At 32.7% G+C, this 22,680-nt stretch overlaps 2 protein-coding genes across 10 annotated transcripts in view; one reads left to right on the forward strand and one right to left on the reverse strand.

Moving 5' to 3' along the window:
- Positions 1–22,680, forward strand: part of LOC124537682 (transient receptor potential cation channel trpm) — a 347,813-nt gene that overhangs the window by 186,697 nt on the left and 138,436 nt on the right. The window lies entirely within an intron of this gene.
- On the reverse strand, positions 1,155–4,345 carry LOC124537686 (allergen Tha p 1-like). 2 transcript variants are annotated; one of them, XM_047114612.1, is made up of 3 exons: positions 4,194–4,345; positions 3,645–3,826; positions 1,155–1,533 (listed from the first exon to the last, which is right to left on the reverse strand). In XM_047114612.1, exons 2-3 carry the CDS (start codon positions 3,823–3,825, stop codon positions 1,343–1,345), a joined length of 372 nt encoding a protein of 123 aa, XP_046970568.1. In that variant the 5' UTR covers position 3,826; positions 4,194–4,345; the 3' UTR covers positions 1,155–1,342. The 2 variants fall into 2 exon arrangements, with proteins under 2 accessions (XP_046970568.1, XP_046970569.1); XM_047114613.1 differs by having other exon boundaries at positions 4,106–4,224.

A 22,680-nucleotide genomic window follows, 5' to 3' on the forward strand; every position in this document is an offset into this window, starting at 1 on the left:
TAAAGCAGTGTGGAGGAATATGCTGCAAACTTTCTCCTCAAAGGGAGAGGAGGCCTAGTAGTTTGAAATTTAAAAGCTGTTAATGTTATATCTAAATGATAAGCATATGCATCCCATTGCATATATACACATCTTGACTTATATAAAATATATGTACCGAACCTTTTCGTAATTTAAATATGACAGTCTAGTTTTCACAAAGAAAAAATACGTAACAAAATATCTTACTTTAAAAATATTTTTATTTTTAATTAATAACAACAACACGTTAAATTATTTCATATAAGCTAAAAGTATTTAACAAAATTCTATAAAAACTAACCTCAAGTCCCAAAATGCACTATTTATTGTAAATAATTTCAATAAACGTAAAACATAATTAAGAATATATTACATTATTATAACTTGTAAAATTGTTAGAACATAATCTGAAAATGAGATTGTAAGCTTTCGAGAGATAATATTTTATTTAAGTTAGGTTGGTTTATTTATAACTAAAATGAAATCAATTAATTTACCGAGACATAAAAAGTTGAAGTATACAACACAATAATGTAATAAATATTTTTATACTTATATTACGTTAAGATACTGGATTCAATATTTACAAATCGCTTCGGAATCAACGAAATCTGTAAATATCTTAAAGATTTCATTGTTTATGGAATGATTACTGCTTTAAGTGCATCTATGATACGCGATTGCTTGGCTTAAAAGTTTAATTGCAGAAACTTTATTGTGACTGACAACTGTGAAAGTACAAATAAACTTTTCTGTGTAGAGCGCATTATTAATTTAACTAATAATTTCAAATTATGTTTTTTATCAATCTGTTCAAATGTGTCTACTCTCTATGGAATCTTATAATAGAAAACATGAATAATATTGTAACTATGACACGAGTAATAATATTTGAATCTAACAGCGTTTTTTTGTTATGTTCTATCAACTTTTGATGCAATTCATAATACAACAGAAAATTGTTCGACGTTTATCAATTCCGACGAGTCTTACGTTATATATCAACGATGTGTTCAGTATTAATTAAAAGAAAAGAATTAATAACATTAAATGCTTAAATATATACAAATATGAACTAAAACAAGTTGCTGTATAAATCTTGACCGCGTGGAATGGTGGCAAGAATGCTAGCAGCATTTCCCCGTTGAATCGCAATTCCGATCCTCTGGGCAAAAAACGAACTTCCTGTCACCAGTGGAGGCAATGAGGCGAGGTGTTATACTTTTAAATAAATACATTAAAAGAAAATATTAAGTAATATGGCAAGCCATGCAGTAGCAGATTTAGTCATCGTCCCGATATCTCTTAATATCGATATTGACTAACGATCGAGTGATTTTAATTCGTTCTCGTATTTTTCGGAATAAATCCCCTCGGAATCGTATTTCTCAACGAGTTGGTTCCAGTATTCTTTCTCTTTTTTCACCAAATGACTGATGACTTTTCGCACGCCGTCCTTTTGCATGTCTGTGCAATTTTCGCAGCCCGTCTGTAATGCGTCGCTTATGTGAGCTGAAAAGACGTACAATAATCAAATGAAATTAATTGAAATAATTCTGGATATGACACGTCATATTGAAGGAAGGTTTTGTGGCTTAGTAGCTGTAATAAATGTCAGTATTGCATCATATATTAGACTCAGAAGAAAATGATTAATTAGTACTAACAGAACGCTTTGTGGCTTATTAGCTGTAATAAATAGTTATAATTAGTCTTATACCCCAAAGAGTAACTAATAAATAAATAAAAAATAAAATAAAAAGCCTTTTATTTCTTGTTACAAATACAGATCTAGGTTAAATAAAGATTAACAGTTTAAAAGAAAAAGAAAAGAAAAAAATATATATATATACATATACACGAAACAGTTTGCATGCATTAATTAATTATGTGCTATATTCTTTTAATCGTTTTATATTTTATGGGTACAAGAACCCCTCTCAATGGAGGGTAAAGGCCTCCTCCAAAGATGACCATTTTTCTCTATCTTCAGCTTCTCGCATCCAGTATGTGCCTGCTATTTTTATGACATCGTCTATCCATCGCGTATTTGGCCTACCTCTTTTCCTCTGGCCCGATGGTCCTAGCCATGACGTTGTCGTTTTGGTCCAGCGATTATCTTTGAGTCTGGCTATGTGTCCAGCCCATCGCCATTTTAGCTTCTGTGAGTAACTAAGTGCGTCGATAACTTTAGTTTTCTCTCTTATGGTGGTATGGCGGATTTTTTGTATCTTTTTGATTTTTAGGATGCTTCTCTCCATACTTCTTTGGCTGGTTATGATCTTATTTTTTAGTTTGTTTGTGAATTTCCACGTTTGACAAGCGTAGGTTAGTGATGGGAGTAGGTAGGTGTTCATGGCTCTGCTTTTCAAATTTATGGACATGTCGCTTTTTAGGATTTCTTTGAGGTTCCAAAATTTCTTCCAGGTGATGTTGACCCTTCTCTCTGCTTCTAGTTCGTTGTTGCGTGGGTTAAAGGAGATTTGTTTTCCCAGGTAAATGTAAGCATCAGCATATGATAGCGGTCGATTACTGAGATATATAGGTATTTTAGTATGATTCGTCATGACGTTTGTTTTATCTAAATTTATTTCCAAGCCTACTTTACGACTTTCTTCATGTAAAGAGTTTATCATTAGTTGTAGTTGGGTTGTGCTTTCTGATAGTAGAACTATATCATCTGCAAATCTGAGATGGTTCAGGTAACGTCCGGATATGTTTATGCCCACTTTTTCCCAGTTTAGTTTGCCGATGATAGACTCTAGCACCGCTATGAAGATTGTTGGAGAGATTGGGTCTCCTTGTCTAACACCTCTTTTTATTTGTATGGGTGGTCCAGTGGTTTCCAACTTCACTCTGCTGGTATTATTGTCGTATATGTTTTTTAGGACTTGTATATATTGTAAAGGTACTTCTTGTGATATTAGAGCTTCCCAGATCGATGAGTGGAGTAAAGTATCAAAAGCTTTTTGGTAGTCAATAAAAACTATATAGAGTGGTTTGTTGAACTCTATGAATTTTTCTATAAGCATCTCTAGCGAGTGTATATGATCGACTGTGGAAAAGAAAGAGTAACTAAAAGCCCGCAAATATCGCACAGCTGGGCTATATGAGCTTTTTCCACCATGCTTCTTGAATGCGGGTTGGTGGACATACGTAGTGAATGAAAATTTCCTTCACCGCCAAGTACGAGATGACATTAATTGAGTTTCGGACTCGGAACCACCAATTAAGATTTACTACCAAATACTGGTTTATTACGGTCTTTGTAATAATTCCATAAACATGAGATTCATTTATCTTATATTTTCCGAAAAAATGGCTGTGACATACGAACGAACACACAGACAGACATGAGGGTTACGTTTTTTGCCATTTGGCTAAGGAACCCTAAAAATCACTTTCATGATTTTTCTTAACGCTCCACAAGTTAAAAACAAAATGTCAATAAAATTTGCCACATTTGTAATGTTGTAAGTAAATATAATACAATAAGTAAAAATATTATATATACAAAAAAAAAAAACTTTTAATTCTGAGTAACAATGGTGCAAAATACTAGGACTCCAGCAATTACAAGGAGATCAAGATATCGTAAAGTGTATCTAGTGCAATCCACTTACATTTCAATTCCTTGCCTTCTGGCGTGCATCTACCTTTGTCTAACATGCATTTAATGTATGCAGAGAGCAATCTCTTGTTTGATAGGACCTCTTCGATATTCACTGAGCTGAATCTATCGTTCTGCGCATGTGTGTACATGATGGTTGGTACCAGGGCAGCAATAAGAAACAGGAGCTTCATCCTTAAAAAAGTAAAACACACTAACATGGATTTGCTGATGAATTACAAAACTGAAATGTATTAAAGTAATGTATAAGTATTAAAAAAAACAACATTTCGTATTCCCATTGCTGTTGCGAGTGTATTAGTACGAAAAATCCAATTAATGTAATAGATTCGACACATATTCTTTTACTTTTCACTTTTTTATGAGCGACCGATATATTTTCAAACAATACTTCGATTCTTAACAAACACACACACATTGAACACAAAATATTTGTAATAGAAGTTGTATTACGTTTTTCTTTATTCAATCACTAATATAAATGTTTTTATTTTACAGGTAAGTCACTGTTAGAAATGCGAGCAGTTTGTAAGTAACTTACTTTTATATTTATAAGAGCGTTCTTTCGTAAAATTACACTTTTAATAATGAATCGTTGTCATTTCTTCTTCGTTATATACATTCTATAAATCCTTGTGAAAATGTATTCAAACGATTTGCATTTAATTGTTGAAATCACGCAATTAAAATATCTGCAGAAATACTGTAATCTTGATTCTTTTCAAGGTCATTTCACGTCTTAATTTCCTTTTGCCTCGCTCCAATTTCTCTTTGGCATAGATTATTTGCAGTTGGGCCAGTGGATTGAGCACGAAGATCTTGACCGAAGGATCGTTGTGTCTACTCTTAGGATATATTGCTTTGTACTTAATGTACAGCGTCGAGAGGAAACCTGCAAATGTCATGTTCGAACATATACAAATATATCTACCAAACCACACTCAAGCCTCTTGGGATTAGTTTTAAACATTACTTTTCAGAGCAAAGATACAACATGAAAATGTTCCACTGCAAGGCAAACGAGTGCTCTGCTTTTCCGGTTTGGAACTCATCCCAAAATAGTACTCCGATACAACTTAGTACAAAAATGAGCTACATGATGGCAAGGAATCTAAAATACCCATAGATATTGACGCTGTAAATTTTAATAATTTCTTTCATCGTCAATGCGCCACCAGCTCTAAAGGCTGACATGATATGACGCCTGTTTTAGTTTTATCCCTCGCGTGTTCATTCAACACATGCATGTTTCTTGAAGATATCCTTCAGATGTTAAGTAAAAATATAAACCACCAAAATGTGTAAATGTAAAAAAGGCACGGGAATCAGAGGATGTTGTCGATAAAAAACAACAAAAAAAAAACACTAAATTAGCACATGACATCTCAGTGTTGTGTGAACCTGTAAACATCGGTTAAGAGTTACATGTTCTAATTACTGGACTATATCAGCGCATACAGGATGCAATAAATGTATTGTTACTGAAAATATTGTTTAGTAAAAGGAGCAAAACTTACATAATTCCATATATGAATTAAGACACCCTTGCGAATACTCCGTTGAATAATATTTTAAGCAAATGTTAGGGAAATATTTCGTTATCTCATAATGTACTAGCAATAAAGTTCAAATTCCAATAACCAATTGTCTTTGCTGACATGACCTAGTGCTTACAACGTAGACACTGTATGAACACGGGTATGCTTTCATTATTATAACTGTTTCCTTTTAATATTCAAAACATACCCCTAGCTACTCGTTGCGATATCTCACGTTGAAAATTTGAAAATTTTGAAAATAATCATGAGACGACGATTACCTCGGGGTCTGTAGCATTATAAGTTAGATACTGAAAAAACAGCACATATCATATATATGTGTATTTAGGAAAAGCCTTTAAAATGATAAGGCAATTTATTGTAAGAAAGACTAAAATTACGTGACCTTTAACATAAAAATCGTTACTGTGCCTTGTCTATAAAATAATGATAGAGAGTTGCTATTAAAATTATTTTACTTAAAAATCTATAACTAAGCATGTACCAGATTTGATGGGTTATTTAAAAAAAAAAAACACGTTTACATTTTATACGCTTTCATTATTATCATCATATCATTATTAGAAGGCATTCAAGCGTATCCATTACTTAAAAGTCCTTTTGAGAATTATTACCAGTGTGTATAGATACGTTGTAGGTCTTAGAAGGAGGATTAACTAGATTTGTAGTAAATGGTATTGGGTTTAAGAGGATTAGTAAAATGACATTAGGTAATCAATATCGAATATAATTCCAATATTCCCACACAATAGCCTAGCTCATAAAACTCAAAAATAAGTACTGAATGCTCTTTTCTGAGATTGTTGCGTAAATTCAATTTATTTTTAAAATATATGAGGAATAAAGTGTGACAAATAAGGTTAGTGATGTGAATTGTTAGAAGATCACATCAATAAACTGATGTATGATTTTCTAAAAATACTTCGTATGAAAGGAACAGCCCATTAGTTCAGAATATAAGAGACTCAACTCTTTCGTACCCTTTGCCCTATTATGGTTCTACACTTGAAACTGACTGAAGAATTCATTTTGTTATGAACAGTGTTATAAAAATAGGTGTCGTGTTTTCCATTAACGAGCGATAAATCTTTAATTTATATGCAGAACAGTAAAAAAATATACTCAAACAATAAGCCCAAAGGTATAAAAAAGTAAACTTTCCCACTGCTGGGATAAGGCCTCCTCTTTCATTAAGGAGAGGGTTTGGAACATATTCCACCACGCTGTTCCAATGCGGGTTGGTGGAATGCACATGTGGCAGAATTTCGATGAAATTAGACACATGCAGGTTTCCTCACGATGTTTGCCTTCACCGCCGAGCATGAGATAATTTATAAACACAAATTAAGCACATATATATAGTGGTGCTTGCCTGGTTAAGATGCACGCGTTCTAACCACTGGGCCATTTCAGCTCCAAAAGTGTCCAGTCAAAGGTATATTCCCAGATTTATTTAAAGCGTTTCATTGAGAGCACACGAAACTCTTTTAGGGGGTCATACAATCCAGGTTAGGTTATATTTCCATCCATCGAATAAAGTTTTATGAGTGATATTAAAAGTTGGTTCGACATTAAAAATGGGTATACCATTGGGACCAATCCTATTTAGGATCTACTATTGTATGCAAAGGTTATATGCTATTTAACTATTTACTAATCCTTCACTAATGAATAGCTGATTTGTGGCAAAATCCTTTTAAGAACTTCCACACAATTTCCCGTCTATATTTTTATACCCTTAAAGGGTAATAATAAGTCATATAATCTATTTTTCTCTACCCTATGAGTGGTCTGTTGGTCTCAAAAACTCGATACCAAAATATTGAAGAAGAAAAAGAGTAAGTACTTCATGCGAAATCTCATCAAGATTGGTTCACTATTTTGCCGCGAAAGCGTAACACACAGACATACAAATCAAATCAAATCAAAATAAACTTTATTCAAGTAGGCTTTTACAAGCACTTTTGAATCGTTATTTTACAATTAGGTGAAGCTACCACCGGTTCGGAAAGTACATTCTACCGAAAAGAACCGGCAAGAAACTCATTAGTTACTCTAATTGCAGATAGTAAAACATATACCTAGAAAATTTTACTTTCAGATATATATTAGTTATTTTTATGTAGAAAGTATCGTCTCGGTAGGATGTTCTTTATCTTTAATTGTAAATACAGGGTTACATAATGATTGTTTTTTATTAAAGTATCTGCCAGTTTAACACTGATATCACTAAATCAGAAGTTATCCTACCTTCTGTAGTAAAATAACAATTTCGAAAACGTGATACAGTAAAATTTTGGCAATTCTGAATACAACTAAATGTCACTCTATAGGAATGCTTATTTTATATTAAATTACACGATTCCTTTTGCATTTTATACCGTATAAATTATTTCTTATTTTAAATTGCCAGAATCAGTCATAATTTTCGCCTTCATAAAATGTATTTCGTGCTCATAATTTATGGTCAATTTGGAGCGGGACCAATGCACCGTTTGTATTCAGGTCAACGAGTAGCCAGAATAGATCCCTGTGGAACCTATTTATTTATAAATTTATAAGCACCATAAAATATTCCGTAGAACAAAGTACATATTTAAACACATAACTCGTAGTCCTGAACCTTCAAAGGAAAGCTTGAAGAATTCTAATATAACATATAATTCATTGGTTTCATCTATATCTATATTATTTTATATTAAAATTGTGAAAGTAACTCTGTCCATCTGTCTGTCGCTTTTTCACGACCAAACCGTTGAATCAAATTTGATGAAATTTGATATGAAGCAAACTTGAACAACCAACACCCTAAAACGCGACTAAAGCGAAGCATATACTAGTATAAAATACATTCATAGAGTCGAGATGGCCCAGTGGTTAGAACGCGTGCATCTTAACCGATGATTGCGGGTTCAAACCCAGGCAGGCACCGTTGATTCATGTGCTTAATTTGTCTTTATAATTCATCTCGTGCTCAGCGGTGCAGGAAAACATCGTGAGGAAACCTGCATGTGACAAATTTCATAGAAATTCTGCCACATGTGTATTCCACCAACCCGCATTGGAACAGCGTGGTGGAAAATGTTCCAAAACCTTCTCCTCAAAGGGAGATGAGGCCTTTAGCCCAACAGTGGGAATTTACAGGCTGTTGTTGTACATTCATAGTATTTTACGTACCTGTTTTAATCATTAACATTTCAACGCATACTTTTTTTTAATTACTGACTCTTTAAAATATCACCATTTCATAAAGGCCGGAACCTACAAGCTCCCTGTTGGATCCGATGTTAATGACAGGTTGTAATCACTTTCCATCAATGAGCCTTCGGCTCGTTTTCCACCGATATCATAAAAAAAAGAATAATTCTCGTTAGTGCTGCGAGCTGTGAGTCAGCAATCGTAAGAAAATTAATTAAACTGTTCAATAACAAGACTATTATCTCTATTTTTGTATCAAAATAAAAAAATAATCATAATTTTACAGCTATAATATAATTAAAGCATTCAATCTAAATCAAAAGATTATCCATCGTTAAGGCAGATTTGAGTAACGTTAAACTTACATTTATTCAATCTTGCTCCATTATATTTCATTCAATGATTCGTTTTGCGATCTCTTGCAGTTTCGAGAGTGCAATATCAGCGTTTATTGGTAAAAAATTGGAATTTAAAAATGTAGCAGAGCTGAGAATACCGTTAAATTAGTAATGTTATTTGGTAGAACTCCTTCCGTTATTTCGTCTGAAGATCATTCATATAATGCGGCTAAATTTAAAAGTAATATAGGACTATTAATTTTAGACGTCTTATATGGAGTTAATTAAATTTACATATTTCATTAAACAACCCAGAAACTTTGTCTTTGTAGGGAGACATTTTTCGCGACGGTTTTTCTAACAAAATTATTTATATTCTCCATCTATCTACAAACTTTCCCTTCCTAAATACCAATCGTAATATCTTGGAAATTCTCGAACAAATTTTTTTGATAAAAACTAAGTTTTGCGTTATAACCTTGTTAAAATTTTATTTCCTCTTCCCTGTCATAGCAGATGTCTCCGTCATAAAAGTAAGTCTCCTAAATCCTCTAAATTCATGATAGGGTCGAAGATAGATAAGAGAGCGAAAATTGAAATGAAAGTTTGTTGTATATAATAGTATATAGCTGACTCTCAAGAAATTTACGCAGGTAGCTGAAGGCGAATCAACAATTTCGACCTTAAATTAAGAAAAAGAAGTAAATAATATTTTATGTCAGTAATATTTTATGGCATATTTTCATTGTATGTCATTTATTTAATATTTTAAAATTATTATTATATAAAATTGGCATTGGCAGCTGGGCTACTAAATGGGCTACATAATGGTAACTGTTAGTCGCTACTCATAGAATAACCACTTACCATTTACCATCAATACATAAAATGCTCATACAAAGAGGCGTTCATAAGTGTTAATGCTGATGCTGATTTTTTTTATCGCTGGAAACGCTTTACGCGCTTTCGCCACGTGGTGCAAAGTGTGGGGGGGGAGGGCTTTATTCTTCCTCTCGACCCAGCGACTCAAGTGGGGACGGATCGCCTCCACTGTCGCCAGGCCCGCTGTGGGTGACCCCAGATCATCCTGCCAACGGGCGATCAGGGCTTGCTGGGCAAGAGCCCTGATCCGAATTGCATAAAGTCGACTGAATAACATAATGTCATATAGGTTTTTTTTATAATTCATTGCTTTTTGCATTGCTTGGTAGATACGTTTTTTATTGGCTAAATTAAATTATACGATATGCGGTGAAAACAAATTTGACGCGATTACAGTCGCGAGAAACAGGTACGTACCAATATTTATTTAATAAAAGCCTCAGTCGTCTGAGTTCTTTATAGCGTCCAATTAAGTTGACTGACGAACATATGAATCTATGAGTATCTGAGGCGACGTTATATGCATAACAAGCGGATGTAAATTAATTCAAACAAAAGACAATTGCTAAGTTTAGATCTCTTGGATTTTCGGGCGCGGCATTGTGACGTTGGGCTTGTTATCGTGAGTTCGTGTTTTGCTGCGCTGTATTGAGTTTAGAGAACTTTACTAATTCGCTGCGGGAGTTCAATTCACTGACTTAAAATTTGAACTGTGACTTTTGACTTTCGTTAGTTTTGAAAATGTATATACATTTTATTTAAAGGTCTCACTTCGCTACGAATTTTAATCACATATTGTTTTAATAATTGAGCCGAGATGGCCCAGTGGTTAGAACGTATGTGACAGAATTTCGATGAAATTAGACACATGCAGTTTTCCTCACGATGTTTTCCTACACTGCCAAGCATGAGATGAATTAAAAACCCAATTAAGAACACACACATATATATATATATATATATATATATATATATATATATATATATATATATATATATATATATGTATGGGTATGTATATATATGGGTACTGGGTTTAAACCCGCAATTATCGCTTAAGATGTACGCGTTCTAACCGCTGTGCCATCTCTGCTCTTGGATCTCTGTTCATCTCAGTATGTAATATTACGTCATAATTATATTAGTTTCAACATTTTATCTTCATTAAGCGGGTTACCGGTCGGTCCATACCGATACTCTTAAAAAGATTATACATACTTAAATTTATTACAACATTATACAAAGTATTCCCCAAGTAAAGTAACTTAGCACTTATGTCTAGAACTGGGTCGGAAAAGCCATTTGAACGATGCTTAGTGCAACTATTTGCATCGAGGAAGTATTTCAGTGAAATAAAAGATACAGCACAGTTTTCTTATCTTATTCTTCATTGTTATATTTTAGTTGTAGCTGATATCATAATAATTAAAATCTTTTTATTGACATAGTTGGTAGAATTTATTTTTAATGTTTTTCTTATGAAATAGCTAGCGAGTAAATGAGCGGCGTGCTTATAAATGATTTCTTATACATATGTCCAATACGCTACCAACCATTACCATGGTACTAAGAAACTTGTTATACCCTCGTGCTTGTGGTCATTCACCCGTCAAACCGTCACAACAATACAAAGTATTTCTGCGTGGTAGAATATCTAATGACTGGGTGGTACCAAAACGTTCTTGCATAAAACACTAACATACCAAGCATAATATAAATTTTTTTAAATCTGTTTATTTTATTTAGAGGGTTTAAAGCATAACAAACTTGGTGTGTTAGAGTAGTATATTGATTTGATGTATATTGTATTGATGTAATAAACTTACATCAATACAATATTTTTTCTGAATCTACATATTAAATTTTGTTTTTTTTTTTCGTAAAATTTACTTACGAGCGTGGGTGTAACAACTGCAGAAATATTTGAACTGTGAAATTGTTAGGGTCAAAAACATTGAATAATTATTAGTGTCATTATTCATGTAAGTGACGTAAGAATATACTTTAGAATAGATAATCAAATTTTAGTAGTTTCAATTATTATTAAGAAACAGTTTAAGCTCACGCTCAGCGATCATAAGATTTATTTGATCTAATTAGCTCAGATTCAAGATATAATAATATCATTTTCATAAGACATGTTACATCATGTAATCGTATGATATATTATGATCGACTAGATGGAATTATGGACTTAATAGTTGTTACTTAAACTTAGATTGTAAGAAAACTTAATTAACTTCACAAAGATGTTGGTTCTTTGAATATTCCATCGTAATAATTAGTTTTTGGTTACAAAGTTATATCGTTAACGTTAAATACGTTGACAAAATTGGTATATTTATTTTATTGGTAATTTTTATTTTAACTATTTATTTGTTAAGTATTCATAACTGGTATTCAAACTCAAACTCAAATTGCTTTATTCACTATAGAAGTATTACACTTTTTTATTGATGGTCAATTGAAACAGTACCACCTGTTCGTAAAAGGAGTACCCTGTATTGGTTTCCCATTTTAATTTGTCGTCATTTTGAAGCTAAATCAAATAAATTATGAAAGCGTATCTCTACAAATAGATATGCCATTACCAGTATTGGGGCAATTACAAAGTGTTACTTTTTTGTATGTACTCCGGTATATATACGTTTAGACGAAAATATAAAATATGCTGTTTTTATTTTAGGTACTTATTTTAATTGAGGAAATAAGTACAGAGTTTCCACAGGTTTACTTGGTAGAATATCCCGAAACCGTCATCATCCATCTAAAAGCTTTACATTCAATTTAATCCTGTACAGAAAAGGTTCTTAAGTCATATTTTAAAATGAATGAGTCAACGCAAATACGCTAAGTAACAAAACCTGAATAGATCCTGTGAATGGCAGTGCATAGACGGTTTAAAAAGGTAATTCATATAAAGCAATCTATGTTCAAAAGATATAGATTAAAAAATCACTTACGTTCTAAAATCCAAAAAAAAAACACTACAAAATACGAAGTTACTTTTCAATCCAATAAAAATAAAGTACGTTTATTCATCATCGATACAGATCAATAACTTGTATTAACTCATCTTGAATTTCAGTTTTTCAATCAATATTTCTGTAGTAGTTTACTGGGTGGTAGGGCTTTGTGCAAGCCCGTCTGGGGAGGTACGACCCACTCATCAGTTATTCTACCGCCAAACAACAGGACTCAGTATTGTTGTCTTCCGGTTTGAAGGGTGGGTGAGCCAGTGTAACTACAGGCACAAGGGACATAATATCTTAGTTCCCGTAGTTACTGGCGCATTGACGATTTAAGAAATAGTTAACATTTCTTACAGCGTCATTGTCTATGGGTAATGGTTACTTACCATCAGGTGGCCCATATGTTCGTCCGCCCACCTATACCATAAAAAAATATTAATATTATAAATGCGAAAGTAACTCTGACTGTACGTCGCTCTTACTGCCGAACTGGAAAGACATAGGTTACGTTCTTTGCCTAACATCACAACCAACCCCATAAAAAGTCGCAGAAGACAACTAGTATTATACAAATAACAATTGCATATAAAAGAAATTCAACTCTTTCAAAATATTCCGTCATATTTTTGCCCTTTGAATGAGTGAAGGTATTGCAATGATTGAAATGTTATCTGTGACGTTTCATCTCAAATATCGCGATCAGAGCTCTGTAATAGCTCGGGCTCTCCAATTATAATAATCAGCTTGATCTCAATACAACTCAATGCCACTCGACGTCACGCTGATAGAGTTCGCTGTTGTGTTTATTTTAAGTCTAATTAATCATTTGTTATAGTAATATCTTTTATTCAAAAGGGTTATTTAATATGTTTATATTTTTCATACTACTAAAAAAACAAAAATACTAAATCTTTATTAATATTACATTATAAATGTGAATATGACTCTGTCTGTCCATCGCTTTTTCATGGCCAAACCGAGTTCGGCTCAGCGGTGTGTCGTGAAGTGAAGTTCAAATTCACTTGATACCAAATTTCCTCAAACCTTCACGACTTCATTTCACTTCACTTCACGACTTCATTTCAGTCGTGAAGTGAAGTGAAATGAAGTCGTGAAGGTTTGAGGAAATTTGGTATCAAGTGAATTTGAACTACAAGAAAGGACATGGGCTACTTTTAAACGTACTAAAATGCAAGCGAAGCTGCAGGCGATAATAGTATAATATAATATTTCAAACTAAGTATTACTGATAGAATATATGTATGTATAGTGACTGGATGGTACCTACATAGATGAACTTGCACGCATCTCTCCCAACAAGCTTATTCAGTTGTATTTTTTAGTGTTAGTTAAAAATATACGGTAACATTTTATTTATTCAAAAGTGCTTGTAAAGGCGGCCTTTCCAACCAAACTAAATAAAAATGCTACATTTTTTTCGATTTGCTATTTGTACCAGTATATAATATTCGAAACATATAGACAGTTCATGATTATATTTTATTCATTTTCAACCGACTTCCAAAAGGAGGAGGTTATCAATTCGTCTGTATTTTTTTTTTTTTTTTATGTTTGTTACCTCATAACTTTTCACTGGGTGGACCGATTTTGATAATTTTTTTTTTGTTTGAAAGGTAGTGCTTCCCGTGGGGTCCCATTTTTTTTTTAATTTTTTTCCGATGATGGTATCCGTATGAAAACGACATAAGTCTTAAATTTGCATTATGTATGTGCGCGATAAATAGGTGAATAACTCAAAATTGGTTGGCACAATTTTGATTATTCTTTTTTTATTATAAAGGATATACTTTAAGCGTAGTTTGGTGAAAATTTGGTAAGGTTCTGAGCATAGGATCTATGACAAATTAAGGGAACGGGAGGGAACGGAACAATTCTGAGTAGCACGTTAGCAATACTCGGTCGAATCTTTTATTTATGGGTTACTTGGATATTTGAATCACCTTCCGGAACGTGGTTATGTTCATGTAATTGTCATAATCGAATATTATAATCAATTAGCAACCCGCCCCGACTTCTCACGGGTGCAATACTGATACTAAATATACTAAAGAATTTGTTTATTTACGACATCACATTGCAAACTTCTAAAATTGTCAGTGTTTCTTTCCTATATTGTTCATGTATTATATGCACAAACCTTCCCCTTGAATTACACTATCTATTAAAAAAAACCGCATTAAAATCAATTGCGTAGTTTTGAAGATATAGGGACAGAAAAAGTGACTTTGTTTTATACTATGCATTGACGGAACTCCTAAACAGCTTACAGTTAGGGTGCGATTTGGGGCAGAATTTCTTACTGTCTTTAATCAAATTTTGTGTATGTGATGTGATGTCATATGATGTACGACATATATTAGCTCTTTTGCAAAGTTTTTTACTGAGGTCGATTACACCTCTTTCGAGGGTGGTACCTTGTAGTTTACGCCGCATGACGTATTAAATCCGCATTTTTGAAAGTCTATTTTTCCTTTTTTCGCAAGTTTCCTTTGAAATTGTCCTCGAAGTAGTTTCTGACTCATATAAACGGAACGCTTAACCTATCCATATTAATAAAAAATAGTTAGTCAACATCAGCTTCACTTAAAATAAAAAAATAAATAAAAATTTTAGCAAAAAGAAAAACCGACTTCCAACAAAACACTATTTTAAAACAAATGAATATGCACGAAAAAGTAATATAAATAATTCCGTATTCAACATATTTTTTAGAGTCCTCCTAAGTAAAGTAAAATGAAAAATATTAGACTACTTAAAAGTCGATTTACGATTATATAATGTAGTTATAATTATTGTTATATTTGGAGTCGGTGTCAGTCAATAAAACCCTACAGTATATCTATCAAAAAATAATACGAGAATACTTTAACAAATATGTTTTTTACAAATTACCTTTTACACAATAATATACTGGATCAATCAAGGGGCTCGTATCGCTTCTTTCTTTTGATTGCTGGGGCAAGGGCACCGTGGCTGACACCGGCTCCAAATATACCAATAATTATAACTACATTATATAATCGTAAATCGACTTTTAAGTAGTCTAATATTTTTCATTTTACTTTACTTAGGAGGACTCTAAAAAATATGTTGAATACGGAATTATTTATATTACTTTTTCGTGCATATTCATTTGTTTTAAAATAGTGTTTTGTTGGAAGTCGGTTTTTCTTTTTGCTAAAATTTTTATTTTTTATTTTACTTGAATCGACCTTCCTTTATAAACGCAGATATCTTCAAAAGATGATTTTCTATTCCTTTTCAAGTCAAATTCCACGTACACATAAAAATGCTATTTGAAGTTAAATTATATGCTATTATATTGTAATATTCACTGTAACCATTTTCCCATGTTAAAACCTCTGAGAGGCTCCACTATACGCAATTTTAAAGATCTAAGCATACATAGGGACAGACAGCGGTAAGCGACTTAATTTAATACTACGTAATGATTATTAATGTCGCATAACACATTCTACGCTTCAGTTTTTACGGCAAATTTCGAGTTTCTACTCACAGAATAACTCTACTGTATGTAACCGGAAAACATAAGGCGTATTTTTATAAGAAAAAGAAATTCGAATTTATGGGAAAACGATATTTTATTAATTTGAATACGTTGTTACATTATTCTTTGTAGCTTTCAAACAATTCGCATATCATGCACACCGTCAAGAGATGTATAAATTATCTACATTTGTATAATTCTGATACCATTCCCATTATTTCTAACTCGTCAGAATTTACACGTAATATAATACAAGGCAATATAGTCCTTATCGTGATAGTGCGAAGTTTGAAATTTGTATAACGTTGCAATTTGGACTAAATAATACAAGATATTGTAGATCTTATCGAGATAGATTTTAGTGTGATATTTCAATGTCACGCCGTGTTAAGCTTGAATGTTAAACGCAACAGTTAATTGATACAAGGAATAATATACTCGTCTAGAATGAATGTTAATTGGAGACGTTTAGCTAGAAATGTTATTTATACCCTTTATAATTTGAAATGATTGTAAACGTGTTAATTTTGTTTGATAATTAATTATTTCGTTTATAGTCCAACCATATATACTAATTGGGACTACCATTGCTAACGTCAATGTAACAGGTTGAAGGGTGCAACATCTTCCATTCCCGAGTTCCGTGATAGGACACTAATTACTGTAAATCACAGCATTGTGAATTTGTTTAAATGAAAAGAGCTGTTTCCTCTCACTAGAAAGTGCTTTCCGAAACAGAGGTAGTATTTAATTATTGACGATTCAAAAACGCTTCATTGTAAAGTTTACTTGAATAAAATTGATTTGATTGTTTGATTGAGTGTAGATTGACATGAGAAGACTCATTTAATCTTAATGATTTAACGTAGTTGTTGTCTTAAATTTTCGCGATTATTACACATTGAAATAAAACTAGTTATAACGGATTTGAATCGCGTATATTCGTTCGTGGTCACGGGTAGACTACCCGTGACCACGAACGCTGTAAAGTGCTCGAAATGTCGGGATGTCAAAAATAATTAATATACGCGATTCAAATCGGTTATAACTAGTTTTATTTTAACGTAGTTGTACCAGTATATAACACTTAAGCCCTTTTCCTATGTCTCGCTCGCAATGACATATAGAGACGGAATTGCAAAGATGTTTTGTGTGAGTTTCAGAGGTACATACACAACAGAACTGCTTAATAAATTCCACTGAATTAACATTCATGTTATAGTTTTATGCTATTAAAGCGCTTTTCTGTATAAATGTTTTTCTATTTATGATAAATGATGACGTCATAATTTCGGACGCGCACGATAATGGTTTCACAACAAGTACTTCACAAAACATAGGTGTGCTTCTTATATTCGCTCTCTGCTAATTTCGTTCTAACATTCATCATGGCGGTTCAAATTACAAGACCATTGTACTGCCGACTTCTTAGCTCCGAAGACACCTAAGTTTGAAGCTTTTAAGACTCTAGACAGACGAGGCACTTCAATAAATATTTAAAAAATTATATACATTTGATAATTACTTGAATTAAAATTTACTTGACGTTGGGCTTTGGTAAACCCGTCTGGGTAGACAGCAGTGGCTTATTAGGTTTGAAGGGTGTGTCAGTCAGTGTAACTACAGACTCAAGGGTCACACAGCATCATGGTCCACACTGACTTTTTTCATTTTAAAATAATTAATAATATATACATAGTTCATAATAAGTATATATAATACATGTATAAGTAGCTTTTCATCAAATTTGCCTGTCCGCTCATCAATATCATGAATAAATAAAATTTTAACAAAAAGAAAAACCGACTTCAAACAAAACACTATTTTAAAACAAATGAATATGCACGAAAAAGTAATAAAAATAATTGCGTATTCAACATATTTTTTAGAGTCTTCCTAAGTTAAATGAAATGAAAAATATTGGACTACTTAAAAGTCGATTAACGATTATATCATGTAGTTATAGTTATTGGTATATTTGGAGCCGGTGTCAGCCACGGTGCCCTTGCCCCAACAATCAAAAGAAAGAAGCGATACGAGCCCCTTGATTGACCCAGTTATTATTGTGTAAAAGGTAATTTGTAAAAAACATATTTGTTAAAGTATTCTCGTATTGTTTTTTGATAGATATACTCTAGGGTTTTATTGGCTGACACCGACTCCAAATATAACAATAATTATAACTACATGATATAATCGTTAATCGACTTTTAAGTAGTCCAATATTTTTCATTTCATTTAACTTAGGAAGACTCTAAAAAATATGTTGAATACGCAATTATTTTTATTACTTTTTCGTGCATATTCATTTGTTTTAAAATAGTGTTTTGTTTGAAGTCGGTTTTTCTTTTTGTTAAAATTTTATTTATTTTTTGATTTTAAGTGAAGCTGATGTTGACTAACTAATTTTTTTTAATATGGATAGATTAAGCGTTCCGTTTATATGAGTCAGAAACTACTTCGAGGACAATTTCAAAGGAAACTTGCGAATAAAGCAAAAATAGACTTTCGAAAATGCGGATTTAATACGTCACGCGGCGTGAACTACAAGGATCCCTCGAAAGAGCTGTAATCGAACTCAGCAAAAAAACTTTGAAAAAGACCAACTATATTTCGTACATCATATGACATCACATCACATACACAAAATTTGATTAAAGATAGTAAGAAATTCTGCCCCATATCGCACCCTAACTGCGAGCCGTATAGGAGTTCCATCACTACATAATATAAAACAAAGTCGCTTTCTCTGTCCCTATATCTTTAAATCTACGCAACGGATTTTGATGCGGTTTTTTTAAAAGATAGTGTGATTCAAGGGGAAGGTTTGTGTATATAATACATGAACAATATAGTAAAGAAACACTGATAATTTTAGAAGTTTGCGATGTGATGTCGTATATAAACAAATTCTGTAGTATATTTAGTATCAGTATTGCACCCGTGCGAAGCCGGGGTGGGTAGCTAGTTGATTATAATATTCGACTATGATAATTACATAAACATAACCACATTACGGAAGGTGACTCAAATATCCAAATAACCTATAAATAAAAGATTCGACCGAGTATCGCTAACGTGCTCCTCAGAATTGTTCCGTTCCCTTCCGTTCCGTCACTTTGTCATGGATCCTGTGCTCAGAACCTTACCAAACTTTCACCAAATTACCCTTGAAGTATATATTTTATAATAAAAAAAGAATTATCAAAATTGGTTAACGTGATTTTCAGTTATTCACCTATTTGTCGCGCATATACATAATGCAAATTTAAGACTTATGTCGTTTTCACATGGATACCATCATCGGAAAATAAAATAAAAAAAATGGGACGCCACGGGGAGCACTACCTTTCAAACAAAAAAAAATTTATCAAAATCGGTCCACCCAGTGAAAAGTTATGAGGTAACAAAAATAAAAAAAAAAAAAAAAAAAAAATACAGACGAATTGATAACCTCCTCCTTTTGGAAGTCGGTTGAAAAGCACTTGAAATAAAGTATCTTATAATTTGAATTCCTTGTCCGATCAAAATGCTGTTTACAATATCTACTTCGACTTGCGTCTCAATTACATTTCCTTTCGTTTCTCCAGCGTCACTCGTGAAATGTTATAGGCGACTTATAGTGTTACGCTATTTTGATATTTGGGTTCATTGAATGATATATCTTTTATAGATAAAATCGCATATCACTTCCTGAAATTTTACGATCGTTTTCTGCTGTAAGCTTCGAGTTTGTTCTCAGAAAATAGCTTTCATGTTCGAAATTTAAAACTTTTTTGTACTCGTTAAAGGACTTTCCTTTGTATCTCTTCGTATTTGTGTAGTATTTCTACACATTCTTTTATTTTTTCGAAAACTAAATGATATTATCGTGATTTTATTAAACAGAGTCTATTACTGTTTTGAGCCGGCTCTTGGCTTCCTATAGTAAATTCAAATCGTTTGTAAACAATACATTGGTAGAAAAAGCATATTATTCGATACAAGATTTTATAGATGATAAACAAAGCGTGGAGTTAATACCTGTTGACTTCCAAGCAGGATTCATTAATTTAAATAATTGTATTTAATTAACATGACGTTGTATTTTTTAAATGTTAAAAAAGAGTAACTACTGAGTTTCTTGCCGGTTCTTCTCGGTAGAATCTACTTTCCGAACCGGTGGTAGCTTCACTTAATTGTAAAATGACGATTCAAAAGTGCTTATAAAAGGCTACTTGAATAAAGTTTATTTTGATTTTGATTTTTGATTTTATTCTACTAATAGAAAAAATGCAGTCGAGCGAAACCGGGGCGTGTCGCTAGTAATAGTATAAATGTGGTCTGTATGTGGTCAACGAACAGGCTATTTAATATTTAGTATAAAATATGCGTCAAATTTGAAATGCCCGCATGAAAAGTTTTAGAACTTCCACGAAGGGTGACCTCAAACATTAATTAGCACGACGTTTACGACCTCCCAGCTAGCCAGCAGCTTTATACTTTAATAAAAATTTATTCAAACAGTTTATAATATTTTAAACACTGAATAATTCTTGTGCAATTTATAAACTACTAGCTATTCGTTCCGACTCTGTTCGGGTGTAATAAAAATAATATTTATTTATTTTTTGTTGATACAAATAAATTCTTGGAACCCAGTCGCAGTGCGAACCGACTCCAATCTACACCATCCAACGACCCACATCAAAATCGACCCAGCAACGTAACAGTAACACAAAACGTTACAAAATAATCGTATGTATAAAGATTATTTGAAAATTTAACTAAACCTACGTTTCAGTGAAGTTATTCTTGTGTAAGTTAAATGATTAAACTTAAACCATGAAACGTAGAAGCCTTTGCCATCGTAATCAAATTAAAAAAAAATAAACTAATTCACCTATAAAGTTTATACCCAACCAAGTCCAAATGCTTTTAAGCTAAATGTCATTTATAATTCACCGATTTAGTCATCAACTAGTTTTAACCCTCAAAGTTTCATTAGTCACTTTATTTATTTTGCCAAATAAACCAACGGGACTTCATTATGACTTAAAATGTCGTTACTTACATTTAACTAATTTAAGTATAAACTATAATCGTTAGAGCTGAGATAGCCCAGTGGTTAGAACGCTTGCATCTTAACTGAAGATTTCGAGTTCAAATCCAGACAAGCACCACTATATATATGTGCTTAATTTGTGTTTATAATTCATCTCGTGCTCGGTGGTGAAGGAAAACATCGTGAAGAAACCTGCATGTGTCTAATTTCATCGAATTCTGCCACATGTGCATTCCACCAACACGCATTGGAACAGCTTGGTGGAATACGTTCCAAACCCTCTCCTTAATGGAAGAGGAGGCCTTATCCCAGCAGTAGGAAATTTGCAGGCTGTTACATTATTTTACTTACTATAATCGTTGCATAAAATTTTAATCACATTTATTATTTCCGTTATCAAAAAACAATAATCTATACTATTATTAAAAATGTGAAAGTAACTCTGTCTGTCTGTGGTCTTTAACAGTGAACCAAATTTGATAAAATTTGGTGTAAAGCAGATTTTTGTTTTTAGTCGGTGTCATGATTACCGACCCAGACTGGCCAGGGCTTGGCACCTTGTACAACTAATAAGTCAGTTGTCTCTGATTTTAGTTGTACACGTCGCATGTTTAGCGCCACGCCTTTTACATGTTACATGTGCTTTATATTTTATAACAGATAACGAACACGCAGGATATGAGCAATAATGTCGTGTCCTTTGTTAATTATTTCGTGTTTGCATACAATCAGTAATTTTATTGTTAAAAGTGCGCTGATTTCGTTTTCCTTCCGAGTTCCTCGTATATGTGTGCGTGTGTATGTACATGTATGTGTGTCCGAAAACATATAAATACGGGCGGCAATACATATTTCCGTGTTCCTTTTTCCACGAGCATCGTGTGTCTGAATTATTATTATTATCTGACCAATATTAAGGTTTATTTAACGTTAATAATGGTTTTTTGGTGTAATAGATTTCCAAATAATTTTATAATAATTAAAAAAACTAAAGTTAGTTAAGAAAGCTTAGTAATTAACTATTTAATTGCTTAATTACTGGGCGATGTTAGTACATTTATAGTCGTACTAAGAATTGGAAAGTGTGTTTATTTACTCGTTCTTAGTTTAACAACAAAGCGATGGATTGATGTAAACTTTACATAATTGTGAAGAGTTTACCCTTTATCTTAGAATATAAAAACACACATACAAAACCGGCTTTACGATACTTATAACACAGTAATCAAATGAGTATCGAGATATCACAGCAAAATTTATGAATGTTATAAAAATTGATTTTCTAAGTTGGTCAGAAACGTCAAAACATTTCACTTCATGAAATTAGGAGAGGTTAAGTGAGGGTAAATTATAAACTTGACGTCACTACGGAACATAAAATAGAGGGACTGTTGAGAGGCTCTGGATCAAAGGCTTGATGGTGAGTCGATATTCCAATTAAGGAATAGAAAAGCTTGAGAGGTCGAACGGAGTGCAATTGCTTTGTGCTGGGATCATAGCGATTCT

This window comes from Vanessa cardui, chromosome 18 (assembly GCF_905220365.1).
Source record: "Vanessa cardui chromosome 18, ilVanCard2.1, whole genome shotgun sequence".
In the NCBI taxonomy this organism is placed as follows: Eukaryota; Metazoa; Arthropoda; class Insecta; order Lepidoptera; family Nymphalidae; genus Vanessa; species Vanessa cardui.

Coding starts and splice junctions, on each gene's coding strand:
- LOC124537686 (XM_047114612.1), bottom strand. CDS start 3,825: ATGAAGCTCCTGTTTCTTATTGCTGCCCTGGTACCAACCATCATGTAC. Junction 1,534..3,644: donor AGAAGGCAAGGAATTGAAAT/GTAAGTGGATTG, acceptor ACGTCTTTTCAG/CTCACATAAGCGACGCATTA.